Raw genomic sequence first — 17,009 nt, forward strand, 5'->3', positions numbered from 1 at the left:
ACCCAGTTAATGTCTATGTATGTACATAAAACAGACTCGATAATGTAGTCAAGATGGATGGATCTCCTAAAGACAATTGCAGATTAGTCTATGGGAATATATAGCGGAGGATACCAATAACATAAAACTCATAGCTAAGTGGATCACCATTAGAACCAATAGACATAATGGATCAATACGGGTCAGGATGAGTCAGTATATTAATGGAGGAGTAGGAATGAATGAGACTAGTGCGTAGATCTTGACTCCTCAATGAAAGAGCTAAATGAAAGCTGCTCATTGAGGCCCGTGGGATAAGAAGTTTTAAGCTCAAATATCCACCACGTCGCCCGCTGTAATATCCTCCTGTCCCAATTGCCCCCTCTCTTCAAGGGAGGGATTGATTCAATACCCATGAAGGTGATGCCTTTAAAATTTCCATTATGGCTGATTTCAATATGTTTGGCTAGGGGGGTGTCCCTTTTGTTCCTGATGTCTCCAAGATGTTCCCCCACCCTCTTACGAAATTCCCTTGTGGTTTTACCCACATACTCCAATCCGCAATGACAAGTGGCCTTATAAATGACACCCTTGGATCTACAATTCAAGAAATCCTTGATACTGTAGGTCTTGCCGGTCCTATTGCTTTGGAAAGTGCAACCCTTTTTGATAAATGGGCATGCCACGCAGCCACTGCAGCGAAAGCAACCCACCGGCGGTTTTAACCAGCCATCTGTCCGGTCGTTGGTCTCGCTGAAGTGGCTGCGTATAAGACGGTCACGTAAAGATCGGCCCCTACGGTACGTGATATTGACAGAGGGTGCAACTACATCCTTGACATCTGGATCGAGCAATAGGATGTTCCAATGTTTGGAGATTACCTCGCGTACCTCTTTGGCAGCCCCATCAAAGGTGCCGATCAAACTAATTTGTTTTTCCCCTTTATCTATCTTATTCGGGTGCAACAGTTCAGATCGACTCCTAGAGCAGGCTTTCTGATATGCTGCCCTAAGAGTCGATTCAGGGTAACCCTTTTCCCTAAACCTTATCCGTAAGTCATCCACCTGTAGTTTGAATTCTCTCATACTGGAACAGTTCCTCCTCATTCGCAAGTACTGTCCCGTGGGGATACCCCTTTTAAGCGGAAGGGGATGATGACTGTTCCAATTGAGGAGGGCATTGGTGGAAGTGGGTTTTCTGTAAGTTTTTGTTTGAATCTCCACTTGTCTCCCTCTCATGATGACAACGTCCAAGAAAGGTAGGGAGTCCTTTTGAACCTCAGACGTGAACCGTAGTCCCACATCATTGATGTTGAGACTGTCAACAAAATGTTGTAGCTGGCCAGCCTCTCCATTCCACAAGAGAAAGATATCATCGATGAACCTGACCCATGTCCCCACATGCGTGACGACATGGGTCAGCGAATCACCGAAAACAATTGTCTCCTCCCACCAGCCCAGGAACAAGTTAGCGTACGATGGGGCTCAAGGGCTACCCATCGCTGTGCCCCTGAGCTGGTGGTAGAAGACCCCATCAAAAAGAAAATAATTGGATGTCAGCGTGAATTCCAAAAGTTTCATGACCACGTCATTATGAGCGTAATGTTGTCGGCCCCTGGTCATTAAGAAAGTCTCTACTGCTCTCAACCCCAAATGATGTGGGATTGAGGAGTATAGCGCCTCTACGTCAATGGAGGCTAACCAGGTGTCACCATCTATGCAGACTCCATCCAAACATCCCAAAAGGTCACTAGTGTCTCTAAAGTAAGACGGTAAAGTCCTCACAAAAGGGGCCAAGATATAGTCAAGGTAGATACCCACATTTAGTCCCAGGCTGTTCACCCCGGCTACTATAGGTCTCCCCTTAAGTGGTGTTGTTCCTTTGTGAACCTTTGGAAGGCTATAGAAAGTCGGGGTCGTGGGATATTTTTTAAACAGGAAATCAAATTCATCTCCTGAAATTAGGCCCACAGATTTGGCCTCACTAAGGATGTTTTTCAGTGTTGTTTGATAACCAATAGTGGGATCACTTTTGAGTCTTTCGTACGTGTCTTTATCCTTTAATAAATCAAGGCATAGATTTTTGTAGTCTGATGTGTCCAGAACCACCACATTCCCCCCTTTATCGGAGGATTTAATTGTGATGGCCTTGTCACGTGCCAGATTTTCTATCGCCCTGTATTCATCTTTGGAGCAGTTGAATCTGGGTTTCTCCAAATCTGAGTCATCTTTGGAGCAGTTGAATCTGGGTTTCTCCAAATCTGAGTCATTTTCTCCAAATCTCGCGACACTTGGTTTAAGAAGACATCAATGCAGGAGGGGTCCCCCAACTGGTGGTATTCTTGTACTTCTATTTTTCAAAGTAGTGAAGGGCCCTTTACCCTCCTGCATTGTACAGTCACTCAAATTGAACAACAATTTAACATCTTGTAAAATATCGGATGTAATGCCTAATTCTCTACTCTCTCGTCTGTTGATCAAGGCAAAGTGTTTGTGCCATTTGAGTCTCCTGTGTAAAAAAAAAAAAAAAGTATTGTCTTTTTATTTTCATTTTTCTTTAGTGATGTATTTTTCTTTATAGCCATCATCTTGAGAAAGGGCACCAAATAAAAGGGCCTGAAACGTTGCACTGATGTAAAATTGATACCACTGGTGTTAAAATGAATTAAATTTAAGAAGCATCCTTATAATCAATGATGCGCTGTCTACTCCATAAATACGAAAGATCATATGCTGATGATATGTTGCAGGTAGACGTTATAGATGCTGTGGTACCGATGGAGGTTGAGCAGGCAGAACTGATATTAGACGCTTGATATGACACTCTGTGCCCCTTCCAAGAATTTTACCAGACTGCATTATGCATACAGAGCCATGGCAGCCCCAATTGTAAAGGACAAAAGTAAAAGGACTAGATGACTTTGGAATCACCGATAGAGATATATTTTCTGAATGAGGAATGCCTATTTGTAGATCTAATGGCACACTGACACACTGTATGAACTTGGTAGAGCTCTTCTGTCGATGGATGTTACCACCAAGGATCTCTCATGGTGTTAAACTGACATTGGGTAATGATCCACCATGATTTGATGTAGGAAGTTACCCGCCAAACCAGAATCAAGGAGATCCAACACTAAACCTAGTACTAGCACAGGACATTGTAACAGGAAAATAAAATCTTGAAGAGGACTGATCTTCACCCATGAATACCTATCCGACCAACCAAGGCTCTGGAGTTTCCTGGCTTTTGAGGACAATTGCAGTTGAAGTGGATTTTGCCACCACAGTACATACAGTCCTTTAGCATTCTACATCTGTGTTTGTGCTCTTCACCTGTCAGCCTTACTCAGACTACCTATATAGGTTTAGGTCCAGTAGTTGGTTAAGAGGAGGAGAAATGGGTTTTTGAAAGTTTGGTGACAGTTAAAATAAATCCTCTCTCTTGACAACCCTCCTGGGCACATTCATGAAAACACAAGTTAATCCAGGTGGCCAAGGTTATCAGGCCACACAGAATGGTAGGAAGATCCTGACTTGCCAACTCATCTTTAATTCGGCCAGGGAGCACCTCCCAGAAAGCCGTGACCAATGCCCCATTATTACAGGTCAGCTCAGTTATATTCAGTTATTTTGCCGCTACCCTGGTATTTAAACCAGATCTCTAACTCTCGATAGTCTCTGTGTAGTTGGCAACTGACCCACTACGGTCAGGAACTCAGTTGTAAGCATCAGGAGCTCAGTATTAGTGTTGGGCGCGAATATTCAAATCGAAATATTAATCGCAAATATCCACACTTCGAGAATTTGCAAATATTTAGAATACAGTGATATATCATTGTAATTTTGAATATTCTAGATTTTTGTAACCTCCCTTCTTGCTTGTGGGTAAATGAGAAGGCTGCAATATCTTTGTATGAGCTTAGCAACGTCCCTGGCAACCAATAGGACAGTTGCCTACCCCTTTAGTATATAAGAACCTCGGAGGCTGGTGACTCGGATGAACTTATCCTCCGCAGAGGTGACTCTTAGTCTTCCTTTCCTGGTGCGGTCCGCACGTGAGCCAGTTTCTTTGTAGCGCTTGATGGTTTTTGTGACTGCACTTGGAGACACTTTCAAAGTTTTCCCAATTTTTCGGACTGACTGACCTTCATTTTTTAAAGTAATGATGGCCACTCATTTTTCTTTACTTAGCTGCTTTTTTCTTGCCAAAATACAAATTCTAACAGTCTATTCAGTAGGACTATCAGCTGTGTATCCACCTGACTTCTCCACAATGTAACTGATGGTCCCAACCCCATTTATAAGGCAAGAAATCCCACTTATTAAACCTGACAGGGCACACCTGTGAAGTGAAAACCATTTCAGGTGACTACCCCTTGAAGCTCATCAAGAGAATGCCAAGAGTGTGCAAAGCAGCAATCAAAGCAAAAGGTGGCTACTTTGAAGAACCTAGAATATGACATATTTTCAGTTGTTTCACACTTTTTTGTTATGTATATAATTCCACATGTGTTAATTCATAGTTTTGATGCCTTCAATGTGAATCTACAATTTTCATAGTCATGAAAATAAAGAAAACTCTTTGAATGAGAAGGTGTGTCCAAACTTTTGGTCTGTACTGTATATATATATATATATATATATATATATATAAAAAAGCAGATAGTTAGTGGGAGATAGTCAGTCAGTGTAGGTTAGATAGTGATATAGGTTCTGCTGTCCTCACATATATGCTATGTACCGTACATAGTGCTGTATGTATGTATGTATGCTACATTCATACATACATAGAGATGGCCTTGCAGCTCGCCCTGCGGTCGTTTCGCAGTGAACTTTGAGTGTTCGTGATTCGCCGAACATATGGAGATATTCGTGCCCGCCATATTATTTTACATTGTGAAGAACTTTGACCCATGACACATCCATCAGGTGGTACAGGACAGCCAATTGAGACATTTTAGCACATGGACATACCCCCTACCTTATAAATAAACCTGATCTGGCCGCCATTTTACATTCAGTGTTTTGCCAGTGTAGGAAGAGGTTGCTGTGTGGAGCAGGGACAGGCTGTTAGGGACACCAAAGGCTAGCTAATAGGGCCACAAAAGTCTTTTTAAGGACTGGTATAGGTGTGCTATCGATAGGTGTGATACACAGAGGGGTGCGATATACTTATAATATACTTTTATAATGAGTCAAAAACACATAGCTCTATATAGTGATCACCTGGAAGTCAGGGGCCTACGGGATAGAGGCTTACTAGGGCCATTTTTATATAGGGTAAGGTTCCGGACGGGGTCGCTCTTATCAGGGCAGGTGGTCTGTGGATAGGCTATCAGGGCCAGAATAGCACCCCCTGTAGGGCAATATCAGGGACAGTTCTTTGCCCACCCTGTCCTTCAATACCACATCATCATCTAGCCCAGGAATAGATGTTTTTTGCTTTCCCTCCGGAATTCATGGATGTGCACTGGTACCCCCCGGATTGTGGTAGGACATATGGTTTCTCATTTGGTGCCACCGAGCACCTGATTTACTGTCGCTGAGCACTTGTTATTGCCTACCATATCTATGCTTTTTGCTTAACTTTAATAATTTAATTTATTTTCATTTTGAGGGATATCTATTCCATTCACATGTCCGCAAAATGGGTCCACATCCGGGATGTGCTGTCCATATCCGCATTTGCGGATCCGCACTTCCTCATCTGTGCTTCCGTTTCCGCAAAAAAATAGAACATGTCTAATTCTTGTCTGCAATTGCAGACAAGATTAGTCATTTTCTATTCTAGTACAGGCGATGTGCGGTCCACAAATTGCGGAATGCACATTGCCGGTGTCCGTGTTTTGTGGATCCGCAAAACACTTACAGACGTATGAATGGACCCTCGTAGTAACATTATTAAAGGTTAGTTTTATCTTTATGTATATTCTAATGGATTGCCTTCCTTTTACAATGTAATAATATATTTCTATGTTAGAAAGTATATTATAGTGCATTTGTATTGTGCGGCAGTTGTGTGAGGTTCTGCTGCGATACTGCAGGTATATAGGGGGACAAGCGTTATTGGAACAAATAATTTCTACTGATGTGATATACCAGTCATCCCTCCCAAAAACTGATTGAAGCGGGGTGTTATATACCAATATGCTTTCTTTATAGTGCATTTGGGTACTGTATAGTGCATTTGCGCATGCGCGTACGCGAAAATTATATTGCCGATATTTGCATTGAAAAAAATTGATGAATGGAGATCGCAAATTTGAAAAATACATGTGGTATGTCACTGTCCATGTTGTGGGACTATTTGTGCACTTCTAGTAATTATTTCTTGGCTGCAAATATGAGCTGAAGGTTTTTCAGGTTCGCCTGCTATTAAAATGAATGGGTCCCGCCGCAAACTTGCGGTAAGCGAACATTCGTCCTGGCAGATGTTCGTCCATCACTATACATGCATACATAGTGCTGTGATGTCACAAATAGAGTTGAGCGAACACCTGGATGTTCGGGTTCGAGAAGTTCGGCCGAACTTCCCGGAAATGTTCGGGTTCGGGATCCGAACCCGATCCGAACCCCATTGAAGTCAATGGGGACCCGAACTTTTCGGTACTAAAAAGGCTGTAAAACAGACCAGGAAAGGGCTAGAGGGCTGCAAAAGGCAGCAACATGTAGGTAAATCCCCTGCAAACAAATGTGGATAGGGAAATGAATTAAAATTAAATAAATAAAAATTAACCAAAATCAATTGGAGAGAGGTCCCATAGCAGAGAATCTGGCTTCACGTCACCCACCACTGGAACAGTCCATTCTCAGATATTTAGGCCCCGGCACCCAGGCAGAGGAGAGAGGTCCCGTAACAGAGAATCTGTCTTCATGTCAGCAGAGAATCAGTCTGCATGTCATAGCAGAGAATCAGGCTTCACGTCAGCCACCACTGCAACAGTCCATTGTCATAAATTTAGGCCAAGCACCCAGGCAGAGGAGAGAGGTCCCGAAACAGACAATCTGGCTTCATGTCAGCAGAGAATCAGTCTTCATATCATAGCAGAGAATCAGGCTTCACGTCAGCCACCAATGCAACAGTCCATTGTCAGATATTTAGGCCCAGCACCCAGGCAGAGGAGAGAGGTCCCGTAACAGACAATCAGGCTTCACGTCAGCCACCAGTGCAACAGTCCATTGGCATATATTTAGGCCCAGCACCCAGGCAGAGGAGAGAGGTCCCGTAACAGAGAATCTGGCTTCATGTCAGCAGAGAATCAGTCTGCATGTCATAGCAGAGAATCAGGCTTCACGTCAGCCACCACTGCAACAGTCCATTTTCATAAATTTAGGCCAAGCACCCAGGCAGAGGAGAGAGGTCCCGTAACAGACAATCTGGCTTCATGTCAGCAGAGAATCAGTCTTCATACATAGCAGAGAATCAGGCTTCACGTCAGCCACCAATGCAACAGTCCATTGTCAGATATTTAGGCCCAGCACCCAGGCAGAGGAGAGAGGTCCCGTAACAGACAATCAGGCTTCACGTCAGCCACCAGTGCAACAGTCCATTGGCATATATTTAGGCCCAGCACCCAGGCAGAGGAGAGAGGTCCCGTAACAGAGAATCTGGCTTCATGTCAGCAGAGAATCAGTCTGCATGTCATAGCAGAGAATCAGGCTTCACGTCAGCCACCACTGCAACAGTCCATTTTCATAAATTTAGGCCAAGCACCCAGGCAGAGGAGAGAGGTCCCGTAACAGACAATCTGGCTTCATGTCAGCAGAGAATCAGTCTTCATATCATAGCAGAGAATCAAGCTTCACGTCACCCACCACTGTAAGAGTCCAATTTCATAAATTTAGGCCCAGCACCCAGGCAGAGGAGAGAGGTCCCGTAACAGACAATCTGGCTTCATGTCAGCAGAGAATCAGTCTTCATATCATAGCAGAGAATCAGGCTTCACGTCAGCCACCAATGCAACAGTCCATTGTCAGATATTTAGGCCCAGCACCCAGGCAGAGGAGAGAGGTCCCGTAACAGACAATCAGGCTTCACGTCAGCCACCAGTGCAACAGTCCATTGGCATATATTTAGGCCCAGCACCCAGGCAGAGGAGAGAGGTCCCGTAACAGAGAATCTGGCTTCATGTCAGCAGAGAATTAGTCTGCATGTCATAGCAGAGAATCAGGCTTCACGTCACCCAACATTGGAACAGTCCATTGGCATATATTTAGGCCCCGGCACCCAGACAGAGGAGAGGTTCATTCAAATTTGGGTAGCCTCGCAATATAATGGTAAAATGAAAATAAAAATAGGATTGAATGAGGAAGTGCCCTGGAGTACAATAATATATGGTTAAGGGGAGGTAGTTAATGTCTAATCTGGACAAGGGATGGACAGGTCCTGTGGGATCCATGCCTGGTTCATTTTTATGAACGTCAGCTTGTCCACATTGGCTGTAGACAGGTGGCTGCGTTTGTCTGTAATGACACCCCCTGCCGTGCTGAATACACGTTCAGACAAAACACTGGCCGCCGGGCAGGCCAGCACCTCCAAGGCATAAAAGGCTAGCTCTGGCCACGTGGACAATTTAGAGACCCAGAAGTTGAATGGGGCCGAACCATCAGTCAGTTCGTGGAGGGGTGTGCACACGTACTGTTCCACCATGTTAGTGAAATGTTGCCTCCTGCTAACACGTTGCGTATCAGGTGGTGATGCAGTTAGCTGTGGCGTGTTGACAAAACTTTTCCACATCTCTGCCATGCTAACCCTGCCCTCAGAGGAGCTGGCCGTGACACAGCTGCCTTGGCGACCTCTTGCTCCTCCTCTGCCTTGGCCTTGGGCTTCCACTTGTTCCCCTGTGACATTTGGGAATTCTCTCAGTAGCGCGTCTACCAACGTGCGCTTGTAATCGCGCATCTTCCTATCACGCTCCAGTGCAGGAAGTAAGGTTGGCACATTGTCTTTGTAGCGTGGATCCAGCAGGGTGGCAACCCAGTAGTCCGCACACGTTAAAATGTGGGCAACTCTGCTGTCGTTGCGCAGGCACTGCAGCATGTAGTCGCTCATGTGTGCCAGGCTGCCCAGGGGAAAGGACAAGCTGTCCTCTGTGGGAGGTGTATCGTCATCGTCCTGCCTTTCCCCCAGCCACGCACCAGTGATGGACCCGAGCTGCGTTGGGTGCCACCCCGCTGTGACCATGCTTCATCCTCATCCTCCTCCACCTCCTCCTCATCCTCGTCCTCCTCGTCCTCCAGTAGTGGGCCCTGGCTGGCCACATTTGTACCTGGCCTCTGCTGTTGCCAAAAACCTCCCTCTGAGTCACTTCGAAGAGACTGGCCTGAAAGTGCTAAAAATGACCCCTCTTCCTCCTCCTCCTCCTCCTGGGCCACCTCCTCTTCCATCATCGCCCTAAGTGTTTTCTCAAGGAGACATAGAAGTGGTATTGTAACGCTGATAACGGCGTCATCGCCACTGGCCATGTTGGTGGAGTACTCGAAACAGCGCAACAGGGCACACAGGTCTCGCATGGAGGCCCACTTATTGGTGGTGAAGTGGTGCTGTTCTGTAGTGCGACTGACCCGTGCGTGCTGCAGCTGAAACTCCACTATGGCCTGCTGCTGCTCGCACAGACTGTCCAGCATGTGCAAGGTGGAGTTCCACCTGGTGGGCACGTCGCATATGAGGCGGTGAGCGGGAAGGCCGAAGTTACGCTGTAGCGCAGACAGGCGAGCAGCAGCAGGATTTGAACGCCGGAAGCGCAAACAGACGGCCCGCACTTTATGCAGCAGCTCTGACATGTCGGGGTAGTTGTGAATGAACTTCTGCACCACCAAATTCAGCACATGCGCCAAGCAAGGGATGTGTGTCAAACCGGCTAGTCCCAGAGCTGCAATGAGATTTCGCCTATTATCACACACCACCAGGCCGGGCTTGAGGCTCACCGGCAGCAACCACTCGTCGGTCTGTTGTTCTATACCCTGCCACAACTCCTGTGCGGTGTGGGGCCTGTCCCCCAAACATATGAGTTTCAGAATGGCCTGCTGACGTTTACCCCGGGCTGTGCTGAAGTTGGTGGTGAAGGTGTGTGGCTGACTGGATGAGCAGGTGGAAGAAGAGGAGGAGGAAGCCGAGTAGGAGGAGGTGGCAACAGGAGGCAAAGAATGTTGCCCTGTGATCCTTGGCGACGGAAGGACGTGCGCCAAACAGCTCTCCGCCTGGGGCCCAGCTGCCACTACATTTACCCAGTGTGCAGTTAGGGAGATATAGCGTCCCTGGCCGTGCTTACTGGTCCACGTATCTGTGGTTAGGTGGACCTTGCCACAGATGGCGTTGCGCAGTGCACACTTGATTTTATCGGATACTTGGTTGTGCAGGGAAGGCACGGCTCTCTTGGAGAAGTAGTGCCGGCTGGGAACAACATACTGTGGGACAGCAAGCGACATGAGCTGTTTGAAGCTGTCTGTGTCCACCAGCCTAAATGACAGCATTTCATAGGCCAGTAGTTTAGAAATGCTGGCATTCAGAGCCAGGGATCGAGGGTGGCTAGGTGGGAATTTACGCTTTCTCTCAAATGTTTGTGAGATGGAGAGCTGAACGCTGCCGTGTGACATGGTTGAGATGCTTGGTGACGGAGGTGGTGGTGGTGTTGGTGGTACATCCCCTGTTTGCTGGGCGGCAGGTGCCAACGTTCCTCCAGAGGCGGAGGAAGAGGCCGAGGCGGCAGCAGCAGAAGAGGCCGAGGCGGCAGCAGCAGAAGAGGTAGTAGGGGGAGCCTGAGTGACTTCCTTGTTTTTAAGGTGTTTACTCCACTGCAGTCCATGCTTTGCATGCAGGTGCCTGGTCATGCAGGTTGTGCTCAGGTTCAGAACGTTAATGCCTCGCTTCAGGCTCTGATGGCACAGCGTGCAAACCACTCGGGTCTTGTTGTCAGCACATTGTTTGAAGAAGTGCCATGCCAGGGAACTCCTTGAAGCTGCCTTTGGGGTGCTCGGTCCCAGATGGCGGCGGTCAGTAGCAAGCGGAGTCTCTTGGTGGCGGGTGTTCTGCTTTTGCCCACTGCTCCCTCTTTTGCTACGCTGTTGGCTCGGTCTCACCACTGCCTCTTCCTCCGAACTGTGAAAGTCAGTGGCATGACCTTCATTCCATGTGGGGTCTAGTACCTCATCGTCCCCTGCATCGTCTTCCACCCAGTCTTGATCCCTGACCTCCTGTTCAGTCTGCACACTGCAGAAAGACGCAGCAGTTGGCACCTGTGTTTCGTCATCATCAGAGACATGCTGAGGTGGTATTCCCATGTCCTCATCATCAGGAAACATAAGTGGTTGTGCGTCAGTGCATTCTATGTCTTTCACCGCTGGGGAAGGGCTAGGTGGATGCCCTTGGGAAACCCTGCCAGCGGAGTCTTCAAACAGCATAAGAGACTGCTGCATAACTTGAGGCTGAGACAGTTTCCCTGGTATGCATGGGGGTGATGTGACAGACTGATGGGGTTCAGGCGCCATCTGTGCGCTTTCTGCAGAAGACTGGGTGGGAGATAATGTGAACGTGCTGGATCCACTGTCGGCCACCCAATTGACTAATGCCTGTACCTGCTCAGGCCTTACCATCCTTAGAACGGCATTGGGCCCCACCATATATCGCTGTAAATTCTGGCGGCTACTGGGACCTGAGGTAGTTGGTACACTAGGACGTGTGGATGTGGCAGAACGGCCACGTCCTCTCCCAGCACCAGAGGGTCCACTAACACCACCACGACCATGTCCACATCCGCGTCCCTTACTAGATGTTTTCCTCATTGTTATCGTTCACCACAACAACAAAAATATTATTTGGCCCAATGTATTGTATTCAAATTCAGCTGAATATAAATTTGAGGCCTAGTATTTAGGCGCTGGGTGACCGGTATAGATTTACTGACAGAATTAGACTTGGAAATGCACAGTAGCGTGTGTGGGAAGTTATTCTGAATAACCCTATGTGCACCTTGAATATTATATACCCTTTTAGGGATAGATTTCAAATAGCTCTGATACAGCAGAAACCACTAAATTATGAAATTGCTCAATTGGGAATTGTATTTCAACCCAGAACAATAAATGTGCTTTGACGGACACTAAATAACTTGCCCAGCCAGAACAGTACAGCGGTAACGACAGATTTAGCGGGATATAAATTTGAGGCCTAGTATTTAGGCGCTGGGTGACCGGTAAGGATTTACTGACAGAATTAGACTTGGAAATGCACAGTAGCGTTTGTGTGAAGTTATTCTGAATGACCCTATGTGCACCTTGAATATTATATACCCTTTTAGGGATAGATTCCAAATAGCTCTGATACAGCAGAAACCACTAAATTATGAAATTGCTAAATTGGGAATTGTATTTTAACCCAGAACAAAAAATGTGCTTTGACGGACACTAAATAACTTGCCCAGCCAGAACAGTACAGCGGTAACGACAGATTTAGCGGGATATAAATTTGAGGCCTAGTATTTAGGCGCTGGGTGACCGGTATGGATTTACTGACAGAATTAGACTTGGAAATGCACAGTAGTGTGTGTGTGAAGTTATTCTGAATGACCCTATGTGCACCTTGAATATTATATACCCTTTTAGGGATAGATTTCAAATAGCTCTGATATAACAGAAACCACTAAATTATGAAATTGCTAAATTGGGAATTGTATTTCAACCCAGAACAAAAAATGTGCTTTGATGGACACTAAATAACTTGCCCAGCCAGAACAGTACAGCGGTAACGACAGATTTAGCGGGATATAAATTTGAGGCCTAGTATTTAGGCGCTGGGTGACCGGTATGGATTTACTGACAGAATTAGACTTGGAAATGCACAGTAGTGTGTGTGTGAAGTTATTCTGAATGACCCTATGTGCACCTTGAATATTATATACCCTTTTAGGGATAGATTTCAAATAGCTCTGATATAACAGAAACCACTAAATTATGAAATTGCTAAATTGGGAATTGTATTTCAACCCAGAACAAAAAATGTGCTTTGACGGACACTAAATAACTTGCCCAGCCAGAACAGTACAGCGGTAACGACAGATTTAGCGGGATATAAATTTGAGGCCTAGTATTTAGGCGCTGGGTGACCGTTATGGATTTACTGACAGAATTAGACTGGGAAATGCACAGTAGCGTGTGTGTGAAGTTATTCTGAATGACCCTATGTGCACCTTGAATATTATATACCCTTTTAGGGATAGATTTCAAATAGCTCTGATATAGCAGAAACCACTAAATTCTGAAATTGCTAAATTGGGAATTGTATTTCAACCCAGAACAAAAAATGTGCTTTGACGGACACTAAATGACTTGCCCAGCCAGAACAGTACAGCGGTAACGACAGATTTAGCGGGATATAAATTTGAGGCCTAGTATTTAGGCGCTGGGTGACCGTTATGGATTTACTGACAGAATTAGACTTGGAAATGCACAGTAGCGTGTGTGTGAAGTTATTCTGAATGACCCTATGTGCACCTTGAATATTATATACCCTTTTAGGGATAGATTTCAAATAGCTCTGATATAGCAGAAACCACTAAATTATGAAATTGCTAAATTGGGAATTGTATTTCAACCCAGAACAAAAAATGTGCTTTGACGGACACTAAATAACTTGCCCAGCCACAACAGTACAGCGGTAACGACAGATTTAGCGGGATATAAATTTTAGGCCTAGTATTTAGGCGCTGGTCGACCGGTATAGATTTACTGACAGAATTAGACTGGGATATGGCCAAAAAATAACCACACTATTGCTGGTTAAATGCACTTGGTGTGACAGCTTGACCAACCACACTACTGAGGGTTAAATGCACTTGGTGACAGGCGCAGCTTGCCCCTGATGTAGTATATGGCCAAAAAATGAACAGACTATTGCTGGTTAAATGCACTTGGTGTGACAGCTTGACCAACCACACTACTGAGGGTTAAATGCACTTGGTGACGGGCGCAGCTTGCCCCTGATGTAGTATATGGCCAAAAAATGAACAGACTATTGCTTGTTAAATGCACTTGGTGTGACAGCTTGACCAACCACACTACTGAGGGTTAAATGCACTTGGTGACGGGCGCAGCTTGCCCCTGATGTAGTATATGGCCAAAAAATAAACAGACTATTGCTGGTTAAATGCACTTGGTTTGACAGCTTCACCCTGATGTAGGCTTTAGCCAAAAAACAACCACACCATTGAGGGTTAAATGCACTTGGTGACAGGCGCAGCTTGCCCCTGATGTAGTATATGGCCAAAAAATAAACAGACTATTGCTGGTTAAATGCACTTGGTGTGACAGCTTCACCCTGATGTAGGCTTTAGCCAAAAAACAACCACACCATTGAGGGTTAAATGCACTTGGTGACAGGCGCAGCTTGCCCCTGATGTAGTATATGGCCAAAAAATAAACAGACTATTGCTGGTTAAATGCACTTGGTGTGACAGCTTCTCCCTGATGTAGGCTTTAGCCAAAAAACAACCACACCATTGAGGGTTAAATGCACTTGGTCGCAGCTTGTGCTGGCGCACCACAAGACACAAAATGGCCGCCGATCACCCCAGAAAAAAGTGACTGACAAACGGTCTGGGCAGCCTAAAAACAGTGAGCAATTGAGTATCAGCAGCTCAATGACCCACAGCTGCAGATCGATCAATAATCAAGTCCTTTGGAGGAGTTAATCTGCCTAATCTCGCCCTACTGTCGCAGCCGCAACCTCTCCCTACGCTAATCAGAGCAGAGTGACGGGCGGCGCTATGTGACTCCAGCTTAAATAGAGGCTGGGTCACATGGTGCTCTGGCCAATCACAGCCATGCCAATAGTAGGCATGGCTGTGACGGCCTCTTGGGGCAAGTAGTATGACGCTTGTTGATTGGCTGCTTTGCAGCCTTTCAAAAAGCGCCAAGAAAGCGTCAAAAAGCGCCAAGAAAGCGACGAACACCGAACCCGAACCCGGACTTTTACGAAAATGTCCGGGTTCGGGTCCGTGTCACGGACACCCCAAAATTCGGTACGAACCCGAACTATACAGTTCGAGTTCGCTCATCCTTAGTCACAAATTCACAACAATACTTAATGCACCAATCACTAATAAGTAGTCAGACCTTTTAAAACGTGAAGTTGCACATATTGCAACAAAATATTTGCATTATTAGTGTCAAATTCGCAATTGCAAATATATTGGAGCGCTCTATCTACATATAAAGCTATTGTAATGTTCTGCCGTGCGAACCATTTTCTCCAGTCTCAGGAAACTTCTAGCAGCTTGAAAAATTTAGCTATAATGACCCACGCCTATATTTCGCGCGGATTACATGAAAATTCCTGCACGGACAACTTTTGTCTCTGCTCCAAAATCATCTTCTGAATAGAAACCTAATGGACCCCATTATAGTCTATGGGGTCAGTAGGCTCCCTTCGGCTCAGTTATGTGCCAAAACCGTCCTTTCCGTTCTCCTGCTCCTTTAACGGAGCAGAACAATGGAAAGGCTGAATGCTGATGTGAACTCAGCTTTAAGGACAGAGATGCTAGAGGGCTAAGTAAGAGCAAACAGTCTGCAATTTCCAGAGGATGCTGGCGACCAGGATGTCCGATGGCATGGTAAATGATGTGACATCCAAACCCACAGGGAATAGTTGGGCACACAAAGTAGGCATAACACAGACAATTACAGACATGTCTATACACATTGTACTTCTCCAATCAGATAAAAAAAACTTTTTTCTTTTAAAGGCAAGCTGTTTTGTTGGGAAGGGCATAGTATACTGCATAGCTCCAGAGGAAAACATCTCTAACTTTACAGGGGCAACTAAACTACAGTTTCGCTCATCCCATCAACATGTGCTCCTCTAAAGAACTTGAATTTCCACATATACTTAATGACTATCAACATGGATTTTTAGTTTCAAAGGTAAGTAAATAAATGCATTTTTGCAGATGTAAATTTTACAATGTCATGGAACATGAAGAGTTTTTAAGATTGTGAAAACTTTAAAGGTAATCTGTCACTACAGTTTTGGACTATTATCTGCTTAGTAGCACTTAAGATAAAAAATTCAGATTGCAACTTTTTCCAAGAGCTATAATGTTTTTATTTTACAGTTGTCGGAGCTGAATGAGGGCTCACTTAATTTGGAACAAGTTTTAGCTTTTATTGATACCATTTTAAGGAGCACAACATTTTTGATTGCTTGTTTTTCATTTTTTGTAGGGTGAATGAACAAAAAGCAGCAATTTTAGCATTGCTTTGTCAAGTCTTTTTATGGCATTCATTGGCATTCACTGTGAGCTATATGATGTGATCATTTCAAAATCTGGGTTGTTCTGAATGTGGCAATAACAATTATGATATATTTTTTTTTTTGGGGGGGGGGGGGGGAATAAGTGTGGATTTTCTTAGTTGGGATTTTTTTAAACATAAACTTTATTGAATTGTTATTTACTACGTTACTACTTTTTTGTCCCAAAAGATTATGTGAACATGCAATAATTTGATTGCTTACATAATACACTGCAGTACACTGTAGTTCAGTGTATTATACCTGTCATTTTAAGCTACTTTCACACTAGTGTTTTGGCTTTCCTTTCATAAGATCCGTTCAGGGCTCTCACAAGCGGTCCAAAACTGATCAATTTTGGCCTAATGCATTCTGAATGGAAAAGGATTCGCATCAGTTTGCCTCCGTTCAATCGCCATTCCGCCCTGGCGGCGGACACCAAAACGCTGCCTGCGGCATTTTGCTGTCCGCCTGACGAAGCGGAGCAAAACGGATCAGTCCTGGCACACAATGTAAGTCAATGGGGACACAATCTGGCACAATAGAAAACTGATCCGTCCCCCATTGACTTTGAATGGTGTTCAAGACGGATCCGTCGTGGCTATTGAAGACATAATACAACTGGATAAGTCCATGATGGATGCATGATGTTGTATTATTTTAACGGAAGCGTTTTTGCACATCCATGGCGGATCCGCAAAAGACGCTAGTGTGAAAGTAGCCTTAGACTAATATTCAGCCTATTA

At 45.2% G+C, this 17,009-nt stretch overlaps 1 protein-coding gene across 1 annotated transcript in view; it reads left to right on the forward strand.

The window, feature by feature from the left end:
- Nucleotides 1-15,727: 15,727 nt before the first annotated feature.
- The window catches only part of LOC122935721 (acetylserotonin O-methyltransferase-like), a 226,444-nt gene continuing 225,162 nt past the window's right edge, over nucleotides 15,728-17,009 (forward strand). The window contains exon 1 of the mRNA XM_044291580.1: nucleotides 15,728-15,896. Within this exon, the coding sequence (XP_044147515.1) occupies nucleotides 15,825-15,896 (72 nt within the window). The 5' untranslated portion in view covers nucleotides 15,728-15,824. The remainder of the gene's footprint in view (nucleotides 15,897-17,009) is intronic.

The sequence above is a fragment of the Bufo gargarizans genome, chromosome 4 (genome assembly GCF_014858855.1).
Source record: "Bufo gargarizans isolate SCDJY-AF-19 chromosome 4, ASM1485885v1, whole genome shotgun sequence".
NCBI lineage: Eukaryota > Metazoa > Chordata > Amphibia > Anura > Bufonidae > Bufo > Bufo gargarizans.